General features: G+C 37.6%; 3 protein-coding genes across 3 annotated transcripts in view; 2 read left to right on the top strand and 1 right to left on the bottom strand.

Moving 5' to 3' along the window:
• Position 1: 1 nt before the first annotated feature.
• On the top strand, positions 2–2,720 carry LOC132142636 (adhesive plaque matrix protein-like). Its single transcript, XM_059552644.1, has 3 exons — positions 2–171; positions 256–374; positions 465–2,720. The coding sequence occupies exons 1-3, from the start codon at positions 123–125 to the stop codon at positions 2,607–2,609; spliced, it is 2,313 nt and encodes a 770-aa protein (XP_059408627.1). The 5' UTR covers positions 2–122; the 3' UTR covers positions 2,610–2,720.
• Positions 2,721–7,449: 4,729 nt separating this feature from the next.
• Positions 7,450–14,372, top strand: LOC132142635 (uncharacterized). Its single transcript, XM_059552643.1, has 18 exons — positions 7,450–7,955; positions 8,045–8,209; positions 8,291–8,409; positions 8,541–8,709; positions 8,897–9,009; positions 9,678–10,227; positions 10,400–10,524; positions 10,696–10,939; positions 11,057–11,193; positions 11,269–11,359; positions 11,444–11,566; positions 12,694–12,866; positions 12,940–13,037; positions 13,112–13,239; positions 13,425–13,605; positions 13,833–13,974; positions 14,067–14,136; positions 14,271–14,372. Exons 1-18 carry the CDS (start codon positions 7,520–7,522, stop codon positions 14,291–14,293), a joined length of 3,087 nt encoding a protein of 1,028 aa, XP_059408626.1. The 5' UTR covers positions 7,450–7,519; the 3' UTR covers positions 14,294–14,372.
• Positions 14,373–14,715: 343 nt separating this feature from the next.
• evi5l (ecotropic viral integration site 5 like) overlaps positions 14,716–16,499 on the bottom strand; it is a 58,715-nt gene continuing 56,931 nt past the window's right edge. Inside the window, exons 21-24 of the mRNA XM_059552642.1 lie at positions 16,097–16,269; positions 15,792–15,908; positions 15,263–15,428; positions 14,716–15,033 (exon numbers count right to left, since the gene is read on the bottom strand). Coding sequence (XP_059408625.1) covers positions 14,936–15,033; positions 15,263–15,428; positions 15,792–15,908; positions 16,097–16,269 — 554 coding nt within the window. The 3' untranslated portion in view covers positions 14,716–14,935. The remainder of the gene's footprint in view (positions 15,034–15,262; positions 15,429–15,791; positions 15,909–16,096; positions 16,270–16,499) is intronic.

Genomic DNA, 16,499 nt, shown 5'->3' with positions numbered 1-16,499 from the left:
TTTTGCTCAAAACATTCTAGCCAACCAAATATGTTTTATCTCTGAGCTGGTATGGGGCAGATCTTGACCTGTCCTGTCCTGTAAGTGTGACCCCTCCCTCCATCACATGTAAGAACGATAACATGGAGTTGACTGTTGGTGATGGAACAGCAGATGAACTGTCTGTTACATGTACGTATTGAGTAATGGTGGGTGAAGGTGTTTCTGTGACTTGTCAAACTTGTGGCTTGAAGATATTTGCTAATGTTTTAACAGTAAATGGAGAATGGGCACCTCTGCTTTATGTGGCTACTCAATGCTGGCACCGGAAGCTGTCTAAGGAGGGAGGTCTCACCTTCTTAGTTGCATATACAAGCTGTGGTGTCACCATCAGAGTATGTACAATGTTTATTTTTTTTTAAACAATTGGTGCAGTATTTTAACCTGTTTAAATATTTCTGACATGTGGTTTAAATGTGACTCAGGATGGTCGTTCTCATCTGAAATTAAAACTAAAAGACAAGGTGATCACACTGTCCTGTCCACATGAGCCAAGACCAGTGTTTCCGGTCAAGGACTCAGGACTTTCTGTGACAAACCAAAAATTGCCACAAAGGGTACCCGACGTATACCAAAAGCAACCAACTGGATTTCCTACAAAAGTATTACCCAGTCAGATAGTGGAGGAGCAAGCATTTTCGATTGAGCAACCAGCAGGAAATGCAGCTAGGGCGCCCTCTCGACACCGAAGTCCTTTGCTGCCTAAAATACCACCTTTGCCTGGCTCTTTTAATCTAGCTGTAAACTTCCCATTTTCCCTTCCCATACCAACACGGCCAGCTCACCGAGACCATTTAGCAAGTAAACATGTGACTCCTGCCATGACTTATGCTCCGACCACTGATCCTACTGTCCTGCGCTCCGAGTTTAGCTCCAATATTCAAAATGGACAGTCCCATGTCCCTTATGCCCAGACACAACAGGAACTTGATGATCCAGTCACGAAGGCTCCTAAACCTGAATCTCACCGCATGCATTATCCTCATTTTGAAAGGCCTGCTTCAACGCATTCTCAAACGGAGTCTTCACCAGCTCTGGAATATCAACTTTCAAGAGTGTCTGTCCCTAGTGCTGCACCGTATCAGCCTTATGGGTCAGCTCAGAACTTTCCTAAACCTAATCCACTTCAAGTAAATCCTGCTTTTGCCAGCTTGGCACAGTATATTCCACCTGGTTATTTCCTATGCTCTGATGATGGTCAAAAACTGCCACTTCTCCCACAGATGTTTCGGCCTCCTGTTCCAAATTCGCCTTCGCAATATCAAAATCCTAGATATCAAAAGCCTGACATTACTCCGCTTGTACCTGCTAATCCTGATACACCTCCCATGAAAGGGTACTCCGAACATCAACTGACTAGTGATGTAGCTTCCAGCTCCCTTGATTCTGGTGCCCCACTTTACCAGCCAACTCAACATTTCCAGCCTCCTCGGTACCAGCGGTACTTCTACCAAAATGGTTATGGTCGTCAAGGACCCACCACACCCTTATCTACTTCTCAGCGTATTCCCATAAATCTGCAATCTCAAACAAGGCCTTATCCTCCTTACCCTGCTTCTCAAGATTCAAGACCCTTCCAGCCACAATATTACCAAAAGCCTAGTCAACCTTATGGGTCAATCCAACAGCCTTGGTCAACCAGACACTTTCCTGTTAAAGTGTTGTCTCAAGACCCGAGACAATTTATGTCAGCCTCAAGCCAGAGACCGGAGTATCTGCAGTATCAGACTGGTGGAGACCAATCTCCAAATCCATATCAGAGGTCCTTTATCCATAACCCTGGCACCGGAATCTCAAGTCCCTCACAATACCAGCCCAGTCAGTTTTCCAAACATCTCTATCCACCATTGAGACCAGAGGTACTTTCAGGTGCCGTTTCCACAGAAAATACTCAATCTAGTTCTAGAGGATTTTTGCAGCCACGGTCCCAAGCTTCAATTCAAAGTCCACTTGTATACCTTCCTTCACTGGAAAAAACTGAGGCACAGGTTGCACAAGTTCCTTACAATCGGGATCCTTCATTTGGGTACATGCAGAATCCTGATATCCACCCTGAAAGGCCAAGCGAACCAAGAAGTTGGAAGCCTCAGAATGACACCATTCCACCATTGAGACCAGAGATACTTTCAGGTGACGTTTCCACAGAAAATAATGGGGCTAGTCCTGTAGAATTTTTCCAGCCACGGTTTAAAGCTTTAAGTCCACCTAGGCAACTTCCTTTACCAGAAAAAACTGAGGCACAGGTTAAAAGGATAGGGCAACCAAGAAGTTGGAAGCCTCAGAATGACACCCTGCCACAATTGAGACCAGAGGTACATTCAGGTGACATTTCCACAGAAAATACTGGATCTAGTACTATAGGATTTTTCCAGCCACGGTTTAAAGCTTTAAGTCCACCTACGCACCTTCCTTTACCAGAGAAAACTGAGGCACAGGTTGAAAGGCCAGGCGAACCAAGAAGTTGGAAGTCTCAGAATGACACCCTGCCACTGCACCAATTCTTCAGACGGGCAAGACTACCGAAGAATGTTTATGTGCCCCCACACTTCAGGTCTACCTCAAAGAAATGAGTGCAATTGGCATAAGGCATCACGTATTTCTGCAGCCCTCCAGCTGCTGATGCTCAGAGTTAAAATGTTGCTGGGATTGATGTACTATGTTTGTTTGGAAGAGATGGTCTTTTGGGAGGTTGTTCAAGCTTTTGATAAAATGAGTTCAGTGTGAAACTGTCATGCTAAAACTGTTCTATTGATAATGCAATAAATATTTGGAAGATATTTTGTGCTTGTTGACGAATGAATTTGGCTTACAATACAGACTATTCCTGGGGGGGATAACTATCTCTTAAGAGTAATGTACATCTCTAAATTCAGAATCTTTTAAAAAAAGTTATTGTGCAAAACTAAATTACTTGTTCCATATGCTATGCTCACTTTGGTTTAATTAAAAACAATTTCACTTCACTACAAAACTGTCTTATTTCTGTTAAATTAATATATTTGAGTAGCTAAAAGATTTTATTAGGACTGCTTCCATCCACACCCTTAAAACAAGAGTCCCCAAGAAATTGAAATCCAAGTTGAAGGTGTGTGGGTTAATTTTTTTTTTTTTTTTTTTTTTTTGTACGTTTGGCTTAAGGGGCTCCCACTTAAAGCACTAAGGTGCCCAACTCTGTGGTTACAAGTTGAACGTGCAAAAATGAGGGCTGTCTCCAAAAGCCTAGGCAGTTGACTTGCCTCACTGCCATATGAGTTGGAAGGCAGTGTTTTTGCATGAAGGCACCTCATTGAAATCAATTTTTGGACAGGCTTCTGAGGCAGCATAACGATTGAATGACCTACAACAAAATAAATTTTGGTGATGACTAATATTTAATATAATTATAATACTGAATTCTACGCTAAATAACATCAAAATTGCTAAAAGTTAGTCAGAAATATACATTTACACACAAACTGTCTCTAAAGGCAGCATTTTAGAGCTTTCAGACAAAAGTCAAATGCTATTTACAAAAAATGTGAATGTCATTGAACATACAACAACTTTTGAATGGTTCTCATTCTCCACATTTGTATACACTGCATCCACACAAAGCCAGAGCTTTCCCTGTCCGATCTTTTTTCCCCCTGGTCTCAAGAAATATCTGCATCCACACGAAACCACAAAACAATGTAGTATACATGCCAGACCAGAATGTGGCACTGCAATTCTGCCACAAACAGTAGATACACAAGCGAACATGGAACAATACATTTATTGATCCGTGTTAATGTTAGTTAATAAAAAGACAATCGTTCAGTGTACGTTCTTGTTTTTGTTGCTGCTACATAATGTAGTGGTGTCTGAGTAGGGGGGTTACGTGGACTGATGATGTCATCATTTCAGAAAATATACTGATTTGCTGTCCACATGAAAACGCAAGAGTGGCGTTTTCAGATTTATCCATTCTGGGACCCTATTTAAAAAAATATCGGTTTCACTCTCCCAAAACGCCGGATCCATGTTGACTAAACAACTATACGATACAAAATGTATGCAAATACAGCTAAAAGTGTCTCCTTTGGTGAGTAAATTATCAGGAAATTTGAAAGTTAACTAATCCTTTAATAACCTGTGGTTATTCTGTCAAATCACATTACAGCCTTGATGTCATGCAGTTGCAGATGCAGATGCACTAGAGTATTCACACTGGGAGCAGATTATAATATGTTTTGCACTTCGTAATTGACCACAATCAGGATTTATGCAGAAAAGGCACATTTCTAGTAATATCCGGTTATTTCTATATGTGTTAGATTATTCAGAATTAATAGACAGTGATGGTTTCATTTTCTATTTAGATTATTACAAAGGTTTCGACACATTGGAACATTAATTTTTATTTCAGGCTCTACAAAAAATTGGCTTTGGCGATGCTTTTTGCAGGATGGTCCAAGTGCTGTACATAAACGGAAACAGCTCTATCAAATTAAGTAATGGTGCTTCACCTAGATTCTTTTTAAAACATTTGGCAAGGATGTCCAGTTTCTCCTTACCTGTTTCTAATTGCAACACAGTTCCTTAGCACACAAATAAACAATAGTCAGTTAAAGGGTATCACAATTGGTAACACTAAAATAAAAATTAGTCAATTAACGGATGATACAGATATGATTTTTCTAAAGCTTCGGGTTTAAATTTAAACTTTAAATGCGAGTTGCTTCCAATTAAAGATTGCTCTCTTAGTTCTATTGAGGATGTTGCTGTCAAAATAGGGTGACATATCTTGGTATACTAATTACTAAAAATGAATATAGGTGTTCAGCAAACTTCAAAGCTATTATTACCAAAACACACACAAAAAAATGTGATTGTTGGTTACAAAGGGATCTGTCACTAAAAAGCAGAACACTGCTCGCTAAGGCAGAGGGTCCGTCTCATTTGGCCTATGCAGCCCAGTCTCTTTTTGTGGATAAGCCCACATCTAAATTAATTAATGAGGTTCTAATAAAATTCCTATGGAAAAATAAATCTCATTATTTGAGACAATAAGTAATATTTAATGCATATAATAATGGTGGTCTGAACTTTATTGATTTTGATTCCCTCAACAATACTTTCAAAATTAATTGGCTGAACCAATATCTAGACCAATGATCTTCTATTTGGAATGTTTTTTCACAACTTGGTGGCCTTAATTTTCTCTTAATGTGTGATTATGATATATCCAAAATGATATATCCAAAATCAAATTTTCCAACTTTTATCGACAGGTTCTCTTAGCATGGGCATTAATTTATAAGCAAAACTTTTCACCACAAAGATGTTTTATTTGGAACAATAAGAACATTTTATTAAAGAATAAGTCTCCGTTTTATGATAGTTGGTTCAGAAATGGTTTAATTTTGGTGGAGCAGTTGTTTAATTTGCAAGGTATTTTGTTCAGGTACTTTCAGGTAGAATTTCTTTCCAAATAACAAATACCAATAACCCCAAAAGAATTTGCCACAGTTTTGGGAGCCATCGCCCCTGGTTTATGCATGCTTTTTAAAAACTGTAATGGCTCCTCAGCATCTAATGCAGCCTTGTCTAAACTTTGTGATACTCCTGTTGGTCAAATTTGTTTCTCAGAGTCGAAAGCCAAAAATGATAAAATACGGTCTTTATTTCTTAAGAATCTGATTTCTGTTCCACCTGTGATCTCCTTTTGGAATAATTTGTTTGGTAACCTTAATTGGAAAAAAATATGGTCTCTACCGCAAAAATTATTTCTCACAAACAAAGTAAAGAAATTTCTTTTAAGCTCATACGCAGGTTCTACCCTGTAAAAAAGTTATCCAAAGATTTAAATTTGACATTGATCTTACATGCTCTTTTTGTTCGAATTCTGAAGAAACTGGGGGACACTTATTTTGGTCATGTCACTACACTCAGAAACTTTGGGATGATATTGGTGTGTTTGTCAACTGTAAGATTTTGCCAGGCTTCTCAGTACATATGAAAAACATTATATTTGGGTATTATGACTCCGACCCCACAAATGAAAATATCACTTTTGTAAATAATTACATTTTTTTCCTATGCAAATTTCACATTCACAAATGCAAATTCTCCAACTGTAAACCTGACTTCTCCGTTGTCCTAATAGAAATGGAAAACTATTTGAATGTAATTTCAGTATCTACTAATAATAAGAAAGCTATAAGGACTGTTATTTGCTCTGCCTTTGATCTCTTTGTGTAATTTTGTTTAGATTTTGGCCATCTTTTTGGTCTATTTTATTCTTTATTCTTTATTGTATTTTTTTGTGGTTGATATTACAGTATGTGGTGTATGGTTATGCTTTTGTATGTTTTTGTTCTCTGCATTAATAATAAAAAATATATAAATTTCAATATATATATATATATATATATATATACATATATATATATATATATATATATATATATATATATATTTAAACAAATAAAATAAAAATTCACTGTTTGAATAGCTTCACAGCAGCGGCTCCAAAGCTATGGTGCTGATCATATACTTAGAATATCATCAAAAAGTTGATTTATTTCATTAATTCCATTCCAAAAGGGAAACTTGTATATTATATTCATTCATTACACACAGACTGATATATTTCAAATGTTTATTTCTTTTAATTTTGATGATTATAACTGACAAATAAGGAAAATCCCAATTTCAGTAACTCAGAAAATTACAACAGAAAAAAAACGTTTACAGCCTGGTGCAAAAAATTATTTTGGTCTACATAACTAATTTTGCCCTTCATGATAACTGTGAGGGGGGTGAATTTTTTTATAACTCATCCGTTTAAATTATATTAAGCCTTAAAGTTCTGCATAATTAAGGGCGTGGTCACTTTCACTGCCCGTCCGATAGGTGGGCGTGGCTTCAGCAACCAGCTCCCGCCTTTTTGCCCTTTTTCGATTGAGCGAGAGTCGCGTGGTGACCGCTGCCAAGTCACTTGTCCATTTGTCTCCGTTGAATCCAATGGGGTCGCTGTGTCCATTTCTTTTACTGTCTATGGTGTGAACCCGGTATCCTAGGAATGAATGAGAAAAGCGGTAAACTGAAACCAACCTTGTCGCAAAAAGCCAGCGACTTCTCTTATAAAACTATATAAATAAATTCCTTTAGGATAAAGTAAAATTCCATTAAAATCAATCAGAATGTTAAATTCTAGGAATCCAGTAAGATCCTAAAGGATAAACTGAAATTCCAATAGGATTTTTTTTGGACAGGAATAAAAAAAAAAAACGTAAAACTTCCATTAGTATTTATGATTGAAATGCATTTCAAGGGTAAGTTAGGCTACTTTTGAAAACATAACCTATCCAGACCAAAAAAAAAAAAAAAAAAACACGTCACTGTCACTGACACATTTACAGGTCAGGTGGTCTAGATTAATTTGTTGATTAGACTCGCTGTTTGCCAGTGCGAGCTTCGGTTCACATGTGAGGTAGCGTTAAACAGCAAACTGGCGATGTCTTGCGAACTAAAAGCCTTCGTTTCAGTTTTGATATTATCAGCAATAGCACTTCATCTCATCTGTCGTTCTTTTAGCTCTACGCCTAAGCGGGAAGACCTTGGTTATTCCGGAGAAAGCAGTTTCAGTAGAGTGTTGTACGATTTTGCCAGCAAAACCGGATTTTCACCTCAGCTCCAAAGCGATGCGTCGGAATTCAAAGCAAATCCGAATGGAAAGCGCGTTCGACGCGCCAGTTCAAAACTTCAAGTCACAGCTGGTTTTCCCAGTGAAAAAAAGAAAGAAACACTTCCTCTTCAGTCGAATAATTCCACGAATGAATTTCGATCCGACGACAGTGCATCTATACATTCTAACACGGAAAACGCTACACTAACAGCTTTCCCCAAAAGAGCTCTTGAAATCGAATCTGGATTTCAAGGTAGCGCCCCAGGTGTGTTTACCTTAAATGTGGAAATATGAAGGTTTTGGTGTGTTTTTAAAGTAGTTGATTTATTTTAACTAATGAATTAACCCCCCAAGCATTTGGAAGATTGGCAATCCCGGGGAAATTTTATGGTCCTCAAAGTGGCTCCAGCTCCCAATCCACCGATATGGAGATGACATTACCTACAGTACACTGTTCAGAAGATGTAATGACTTTAACAGCGAATGGAAAAGATTACATGCACATCTTTGTAGATCGAGGTGAGGAATTCAAGTGTAATCTTTTTTTTTTTTTTTTAACTGATCCTAAAGAAAGAATTAACTGGTGTGTTTTATTCACAGTGGATGTAGCCCCACTGCATTTATTCCAGGTACCTGCATATTGTGGTTATTCTGTCAGGGTCACATGGGAAGATCTGGTCCTAATGGTCCCATATGATGGGTGCTACATCATACAAGAGGTGCCAAATATTTCATCTTGTACCGTAGTTCCTAAGTTTGCATTGACTTTGTTCTGATATAAGTTTAATCAATAATACAAATAAATTAAAGGTCCAGATGTAACCTTTTAATCAGTCTTTCCACTTTTCAGAATGGCAGTTATGTTCTTTCACTGCTGTGGTGGGGCAGTCCCATAAAGATATCCTGTCCTATGACACCTGTGAACTCGCAACCAACCCCTTCTGTCTTGTGCTCTCATTTTGGCATGGTCATTAAAATAGAAGGAGCCCGCGAAGCTGCAGAGAAACACAGGGTTAAAGGTAGGTTAAATGAAACCAATCATTTTAATCTCCTTAAAATATAAATGAATGAGTTGTTCTCGCATCTATGTAAATTTTCTTGTAATTAGAATCTTGCCAAAAAAAGCCAAAAAAAAAAAAACTTTATATACACAGTTATCTTCAGTGAATCAAAATGAGTCTTAAATGCAGTTTTTGTTATCCACAGTGAATGGGAAAATACTGCCTCTCCTATCTGAGACGTGTGCATATCGCATACATTCTCCTCCTGAGGTTGTTATACTCCATACTGTTTACAACTCAAGATGTGTGACCGTTACGGTAAGAAACAGACATTTAAAATGAAGGTAATTAAAGTCTTACATTTTTGATATATTACCACATTTGTGAATCTTTTATATAACTTTTTTTTTTTTTAAAGCTGTACTTGTCCACTTATTGATTTTGATGCATTAGGCTTATAGTATGTCATTCAGATTTGACACAAATAGTCTGTCCTCGAGTAGTATGTTACTCTGTATTCAACAACTATTTCATGGTTTTCTTGTGGTGATAAAATTATTTCTTAGATATACCACACTCACTTTGGTTTCCAAATTAATAAAAGGCACTGAAGCAATTTTGTAAATGTTTAGAGTTTTCGGAACACACTAATACTTGACCTTGGTATCATTTTTAAAATATCACTGAGATGCTTATATTAAATGTAAGAGACTTTTTAATATAACGTTATTATGGGCAGTTACAGTCAACTCGATTGTCTGTATACAAGTATACAACAATAATTGAAACATTCAATATATTCTTAATTATTTTCTACTGCTTCACAGTTCAGATTTGTTTTCATATCTAAACAAATATTAAAATCACTAAAGGAACAATTAGTGTTCTCATTGTCACAAAAGGTCCTCTTTGAAACAGTCACAGCTTGCTTTGAGGAGATATGGAGCCGTGTTTCAGTTCATGAAGTTTTGCTTGTATTTCTATAGGATAAAGAAAACATCCTTGATGTGATTTTGGATGGAAATCAGTTCACCCTCTCATGTCCCTTTCCTCACCACCTGATTCCCTTTCTTCCTTACCTTTATTCTCATCCATACCATAAATCACTGCCACCAGCTCACATTTATCCCAAATATCCCCTTCATCATCCAGCACCTCTTTTTGATGACCCTGTGGATCAAATACCACAAACGCAAGAAGAGACCGTACCTCAAGACCCAACGACCCCTCCACAACATTCACCACACCCTGTATCCTGTCCTCCTTATCCTCAGAAATTCTGTTCTCAGTACCCCATGCCATATCATCAGCCAGCCGTGTCCACTGCTTCACAACCAACCATCCAGCCATGGACATCATTTCCTCAAACTACATACAATCCTCTGGCCTCTCTAGTTATGCAAAAGACCCCACTCCCTGTGTTTCCTACGACTCCATCTACACCACCCTCCCAGATGTCCCCCTCTCTTAATTGCATGGGAAATAAAATAATGGCAACTTTGCCCTCAGCAAAAGAGGACTCCATTAAAGTCAAAGGTGAGATATATATATATATATATATATATATATATGAGACGTTCTATGAGGATAAGGGACTTATTTAAAAAAGAGAAACAATTGTAACTCTCTGGTAGTGTAGTTTATTTGCACACATACATACACATCAACTTTTTTGTTTTTTGCTTTTCTGTGGTGGTAATATTTGAAGACACTGAGACAAACACCTGGATCTTCATTGCATCAGTACAAGCAGCCTGTAATTACACACTCCACTCCAGAGGTGGCAGTGTTGTGCTCTCTTCACCACTGCCTTCCTGTCACACAAAAAAAATGGTGAGCCCTCAGGGTTGAGATTCAGCACATTCCAGTGTGCTATTGAATAAGTCAGTTATTGAATTAACATAAAATAATAAACCTTAATTCAAAATAGGAATATAATTGATTTAGTTTAACATGTATGATTCACTCTTCCTGCTTTTTTCTGTTCTCTTTTTACCTCTTCAGTCCTCCACAGTGATCTCTTTATCTGTCCGGTTCTGGGATCTCTCTCAACTGCGATACCGAACCCTACAGCTTCAGTGTCAGTACACTGAAGACATAGACACACAACCATTGCACCAAATCATACCTCACCTTACGACCGAACCCACAGCCACTCAACCACCCTCTAAATTTGAAGTGTTGTGTTCTAGCCAACATATGAGTGTAAAACTGCCACCTGGACCAACATCGAGCCTCTATGTACAGGGTGAGTTTGAGGTCTGTTCAGAAAGCATACTCTGTGTTTAGTAATTTCCCATGACAATGAGGCAGTTATAGGTTGTATTGAGACTTGTATTTAAAATGTTTTTAACCTTTTTTATAGACCCTTCCAATGGGATAAAAACAGAAGCTGTTAGTATTTTGGAGGCCCCAAGTCATTGTGGGTACTCTGTGGAAAGGGATCAAGATGGTACCATCAACATCCTCCTGCCTTACTCTTCCTGTCACATGACTCAGAAGGTTTGTGTTGTCATTCGTTGTTATTCAAGTTGTACTGCTACTCTGGTTTCTTGAATATTTGTTTCTGTTAATCAGGATGGACTGTACAGGATTATATTAAAATATCAGACACCGAAAGGGCTCGCAGCTGAGTCATTGCTGTCGTGTCAGGTTGTGATCAGTCAAGGTACAATATGAATCTTATGAGTGGATTCAAACATTGTGACTTTTTAAAAAACATTTTTAAAAACTGTGCAGTTTTGTGTTTTAGAGTGTAATGTTGCACCTGATCAGCAGTTGGTCTGTGGATCTGGGGCGTTATTGTCATCCGAGTGCCATGACAGAGGCTGCTGCTATTCTGCAGACACCCAATCATGTCATTACCCCATGGACGGTGAGCTGGACAATATTAAATTCTAACAGAAACATAAACCTTAATTCAACATTTATTGTGTAGTAATTTACAATAAATCTCAAAGTAATTATCGGAGTATGCTTACAATTCTAAAGAATATTTGACAACACAAAACTTATATATATGCATATGCATGATAAAGGTGTTTGTAAAGTACTTTAATTAGCGGTGTAATGTTACATGTATTAGCCCTGAATCATCACGCTATGGACGTCACGGTTCGGTTCAATGCAGTTAGACGACGAATACAGTCAGTCACAGACGTTCAGTCCAGAAGGGGCCACACGTGGTAAGAATCAAAGAAACTCCTGCTTGTTTTAAATCAGTAGTTTGGGAAAGTTTCAGGTTCTAGAGTTGCTGAATTGCAGTCATTTCCCAAAATGTAATTTGTGTGGAATTTCTGTGAAGAGAAAAAAAAAAGCTCACCGTTCACAATGCTCGAAACTTAGGAAGAGAACTGCGGGAATTCATGTATCTATGAGGGGAAGTGACCATCTTCAGAAATGTTTCGATGGCATTTTCTTTTCCTCTTACCTCCATATAATGCCAAAGTAGTGTTTATAACACTGATTTAACAGCAGTAAGCAGGGAAACTCTATTTCTGATATTTTAAATTACATTACTGTAACTTATTCATGAGGTCATAGATCGCATCATAAGGTACAATAAAAGGCATAATGTATATTTTTATAATGCATTCTATAAAAAGGCTACAAGTAAAGAATTACCTTTTTTTCTCACAGTGGTTTTTAAAAGCGGCTGGTACTTTTTTTTTTGAACAAAAACCTTAAACCCAAATTAGTACACCTTAAATTAAATCACAATGTAATCAGATAACTTGTGTATGGTAAGAAGGTAAATTACAAAGTGTATTTTATGTCAATATACTGTTGCCTGTAGTAGCATTGGGACTCAGAAGGTATGGCTTTTTTTATTATTATTATTATTATTATTATAATTATTATTATCCAAAACATGCTAAACTGATAGCTGTATTTTCTTCATTTTACAACATTGTTTTTTGTGTAAAGTTTCTTTACAAAGATTTCTCAAAATCCAACAAGAACATTTTCAAGAAACAAATGTATTTTGTGTATCCCAATCAGAATGCACAATGGATCGACATTTTGTTTTCTTGATTCACTCATCCGCCGCGGATCCGCCCCTATCCCCCGCCAGCCTCGTCACAGCTGGCGACAACCCTTGCACACCCCAAAAAGTTACTGCTGACTGGGCCCTCTTCAAGATCCCTCTGGATGAATGTGGGGCGCACAGATATGTGAGTAGATTCATTGCAATAGGTATGTATCTGAGAGCATGTGTGCATGCAAGTCTAACTGAACGGTCTCCAGGAGGTGGGTAAAACGGTCGTCTACATGGTGGAGATCCTGAATAGAATGCAGCCCCTCAGTCTAAGTTATGGTACCATCACTAGAGAGTCGCCTGTAAGGTACACATGAAAGTACAGTTCCACTGATACACAAAGAGCCAAGCAACATGCTGAGATGTTCCCTGTTGTCCCAGACTACTGGTTGAGTGTCGGTATTTACCTGGATCTGTGATAAGTGTGGGTTATCTGGTGAAAAGCCCCTCCCTCGGACCTTCTATCAAAGCTCAGGGGGTGTTTGGAGTTCAGCTCAGGATCGCAAAAGGTTTGATAAAATATTTTCTTCATATAATACCTAGCTGATCCATTTACAATTTGTTGAAAAATATAAACCATTTTCCAAGTGGAATGCTACCATGTTCAAGAAAATCTAGGCATTTGGTGCCTTTTGCAACCAAAAAAGTGATTTTATAAGATTTTGTGCATTAACTACAACCTCTTTTTATTCAGATGAGCACTACATTGATTTCTACCCACAATACCACCAGCCCCTGCGTATGCTTCTGGGGAAACCCCTTTACCTGGAAGTGCGTCTGCTAAACCCTCCAGACCCCACTGCTGTACTGCTGGTGCATTACTGTGTTGCATATCCACGCTCTGCAAAATCTGCCTGGATCCTTATTTATGATGGGTACAAGATTTTTGAATTAATACCGCATGAAAGAACTGACGTTTCTAGCATAGTTTTATGGGAACAAACTGAAAATGTAAATGTTGCTTTAGCCAAAAAAAAACTGATTTAAATACTGTATACTGTCACTTTTAATTCAAGTTAATGCATCCTTGCGGAGGAAGTCTTTGTTAGAATAAGAGATTATTATATATATTTTTATAATAATTTCCAACTTCTGACTTTAGGTGCCCAAATTTTCTTGACCAGACCCCGACCCACAAGCCTCCTGCTACACCTGCAGAGGCCCTGATCAATCACGTTAGACGATTCACTATCACTACATTCCAGTTCCTACCTGAAGATGCAGACCTGCAGACAGATGAGGAGGTAAAAAGCAGCTCTGGAAGTGCTTAGAAAAATAGTCTATTCACAGAAAATGTTAATTAAATTTGAAATGCGACAATGTCTTTTTCCCACAGATTTATTTTATGTGTTCAACGGAGGTTTGTCTGCCCTCAGATGGTCCATGTGTTGAGGGCTGCTTTACAGGTGAGTGTCAGACATTGTACTTCATTTCCTCAGTATGCAATTACAGCCATAATTTTTTTTTAAAACCATCTCTGATTTCTAATGAGTCTTTAGTCATTTGTACATTTTTCAGCTTAAGCACTCTGTCCTTCCAGATCCCTCTAATATGAAGCCCTGAGAGAAGGCTGATGAGCTGGATGAAGCCCAACTAATAAATTACCATTCTTTTTGTTTGACAGATATATATATATATATATATATATATATATATATATATATATATATATATATATATATATATATATATATATATATATATATATATATATATATATATAGTCTCAAAAGAAAATGTAAATTAAGTATTTTCTTATGCTGAAGTTTCGTTTAAAATGGTGTCTAATTAGACTTTAGAAGAAGAAAAAAAAACTTGGTGATATCTGATTGTTGCTATCTGTGGATTTATGCAAGTTCCACTTGAGCTATAAACAAATGTTTTGCAGTGACTCAAATAAACCTGTGGCCATCAGCTGTGCTGCTGCTTGACTCATTTCAGTATTACCAGATCCATCTAAGAGTTTACATAATTGTACACTGTATATTTTTCTTTCCTTTTAATTATTACTGATGCACAGCTATGACACTTTCATTTATATCACATATAACACTGTTCTTAAGCACTGCTGCATGAACAAAAGACATATAGAAGAAAGTATGCACTTGATAATTTATAATACTTGTGTTTAAAGTTAATTTATGTACATTCTCAAAGGGTCTTGGTTGAGTAGGCACTCAGATCCTCTTGGAGGAGAGTGTGTGTTCAGCTGAAGGGTCTGTAGTGTTTTCTGCTGTGTGTGATCAGGTTGGAGCTCTGACTGAAGGCTTTACCACACACTTTACAAACATGTGGCTTCTCTCCTAAACAAAATAGAAAATGATCCTTGTTAAATGGGGAGCGATGAAAATGTACTCAATATCTTGGAAATGAAAAGCAATATACTTTGAATAGAATGCTGGTCGGAACATATTACTGCAGATTGTGGTGATTTTATAAGGTTCTGATAATTGACAAAATACCCCCCCCCTCCATTAAATATATACAAATGATTCAATCCTATTCAAAGTTTCAAATCTCTGTGAGTCTCACCGGTGTGTATGAAGGTGTGTTTCTTCATGTCGGATTTCTGGTGGAATCTCTTGCCGCAGTACTGGCAGGGATATGGCCGTGTGTCCGAGTGGATCAGGAGGTGGGTGGACAGAGTGGAGGAGCGTTTGAATACCTTCCCACATTCCTTACACTCAAATGTTCGTTCCTGAAATCCACAATGAATTTTTCACAATTTAAAAACAAATGTATAGTTTAACAAAAATCAGCATACAAAAATGAATGTTTTACAAGCAAGATTTAATACTGTATTATATAGATATACTTTTCATAGAAATAATTGCTTACAAAAAAGGTAGAAACACCTACTAACCTATATACTAAATATGAGAAGCAAAGTTGGAACTGGCAGAGATTAAGTGCCATACTTCTTAAAAAAAAAACAAGAAAAATGTGCACTAACTAACCCATTTACTAAAGCTGCAGTTACATTATTCAGCATCAGAGGGAGACATATAACAACCTTTTATCAGGAAGACCTTAAAAAAACACAGCAAATGAATGGTCCTACCTTTATCCTACATGGCATCACAGGGTCCTTGCTGTCACAGAATACGAGAGACCGTCCATGATGACTACCATGCGATCTGTACAAGTGAGACTCCAGACGAGTAAGAGATGAGAAAACCTAAAGTAAAAATTTAAAACAACTGTTCAAAGAGCGAGTCAGGAAGTGAAGAGTTTTTTCCCCATCATAGAAAGACTTGAGACCAAAATAAAGTGAAATAAAATCAAAGTGCTACTCAAGGAAAATGTTTGTCTTGTATTTCTTGGTGAGCAAGATTTATGGACTTGGGGTTCCTGGGGGACGCATACCTTGCCACATAAGCTGCAATGTTTTGGGCCCAAATCCATCCGAGTACTCATCAGAGAACAGTCCAGTGAACTGTTTCTGCTGTTGATCCCTTGCATGTCTGCTATGTCTCTAGAGTTGACAGGTAACCAGTGCACTGGAGACGGAGGAGGGCCGTACCGGAAACCTACTGGATCTGCAGAAATCCAGTAAAGAATAAGTATTAAACACATGAGAAGAGCTGAACATTTCAACTCATGTTTAAATCTGCAAAATCAAAGATGGGTTGTGACGTTTTTTTGCCCATAGCTATACAAAAAATAAAAAGGGTTCCCCAAAACTACCTCATGCATTTAGAAAAAATATAATTTTGTTGATTTACATACCTGTTTTCCAGTCATTATTGAGACTGTTGTGTGTACTGTT

The sequence above is a fragment of the Carassius carassius genome, chromosome 6 (genome assembly GCF_963082965.1).
Source record: "Carassius carassius chromosome 6, fCarCar2.1, whole genome shotgun sequence".
Taxonomy (NCBI): Eukaryota; Metazoa; Chordata; class Actinopteri; order Cypriniformes; family Cyprinidae; genus Carassius; species Carassius carassius.
The sequence above is the reverse complement of the archived record's forward strand: the minus strand, read 5'-3'. Positions and strand labels throughout refer to the sequence as shown.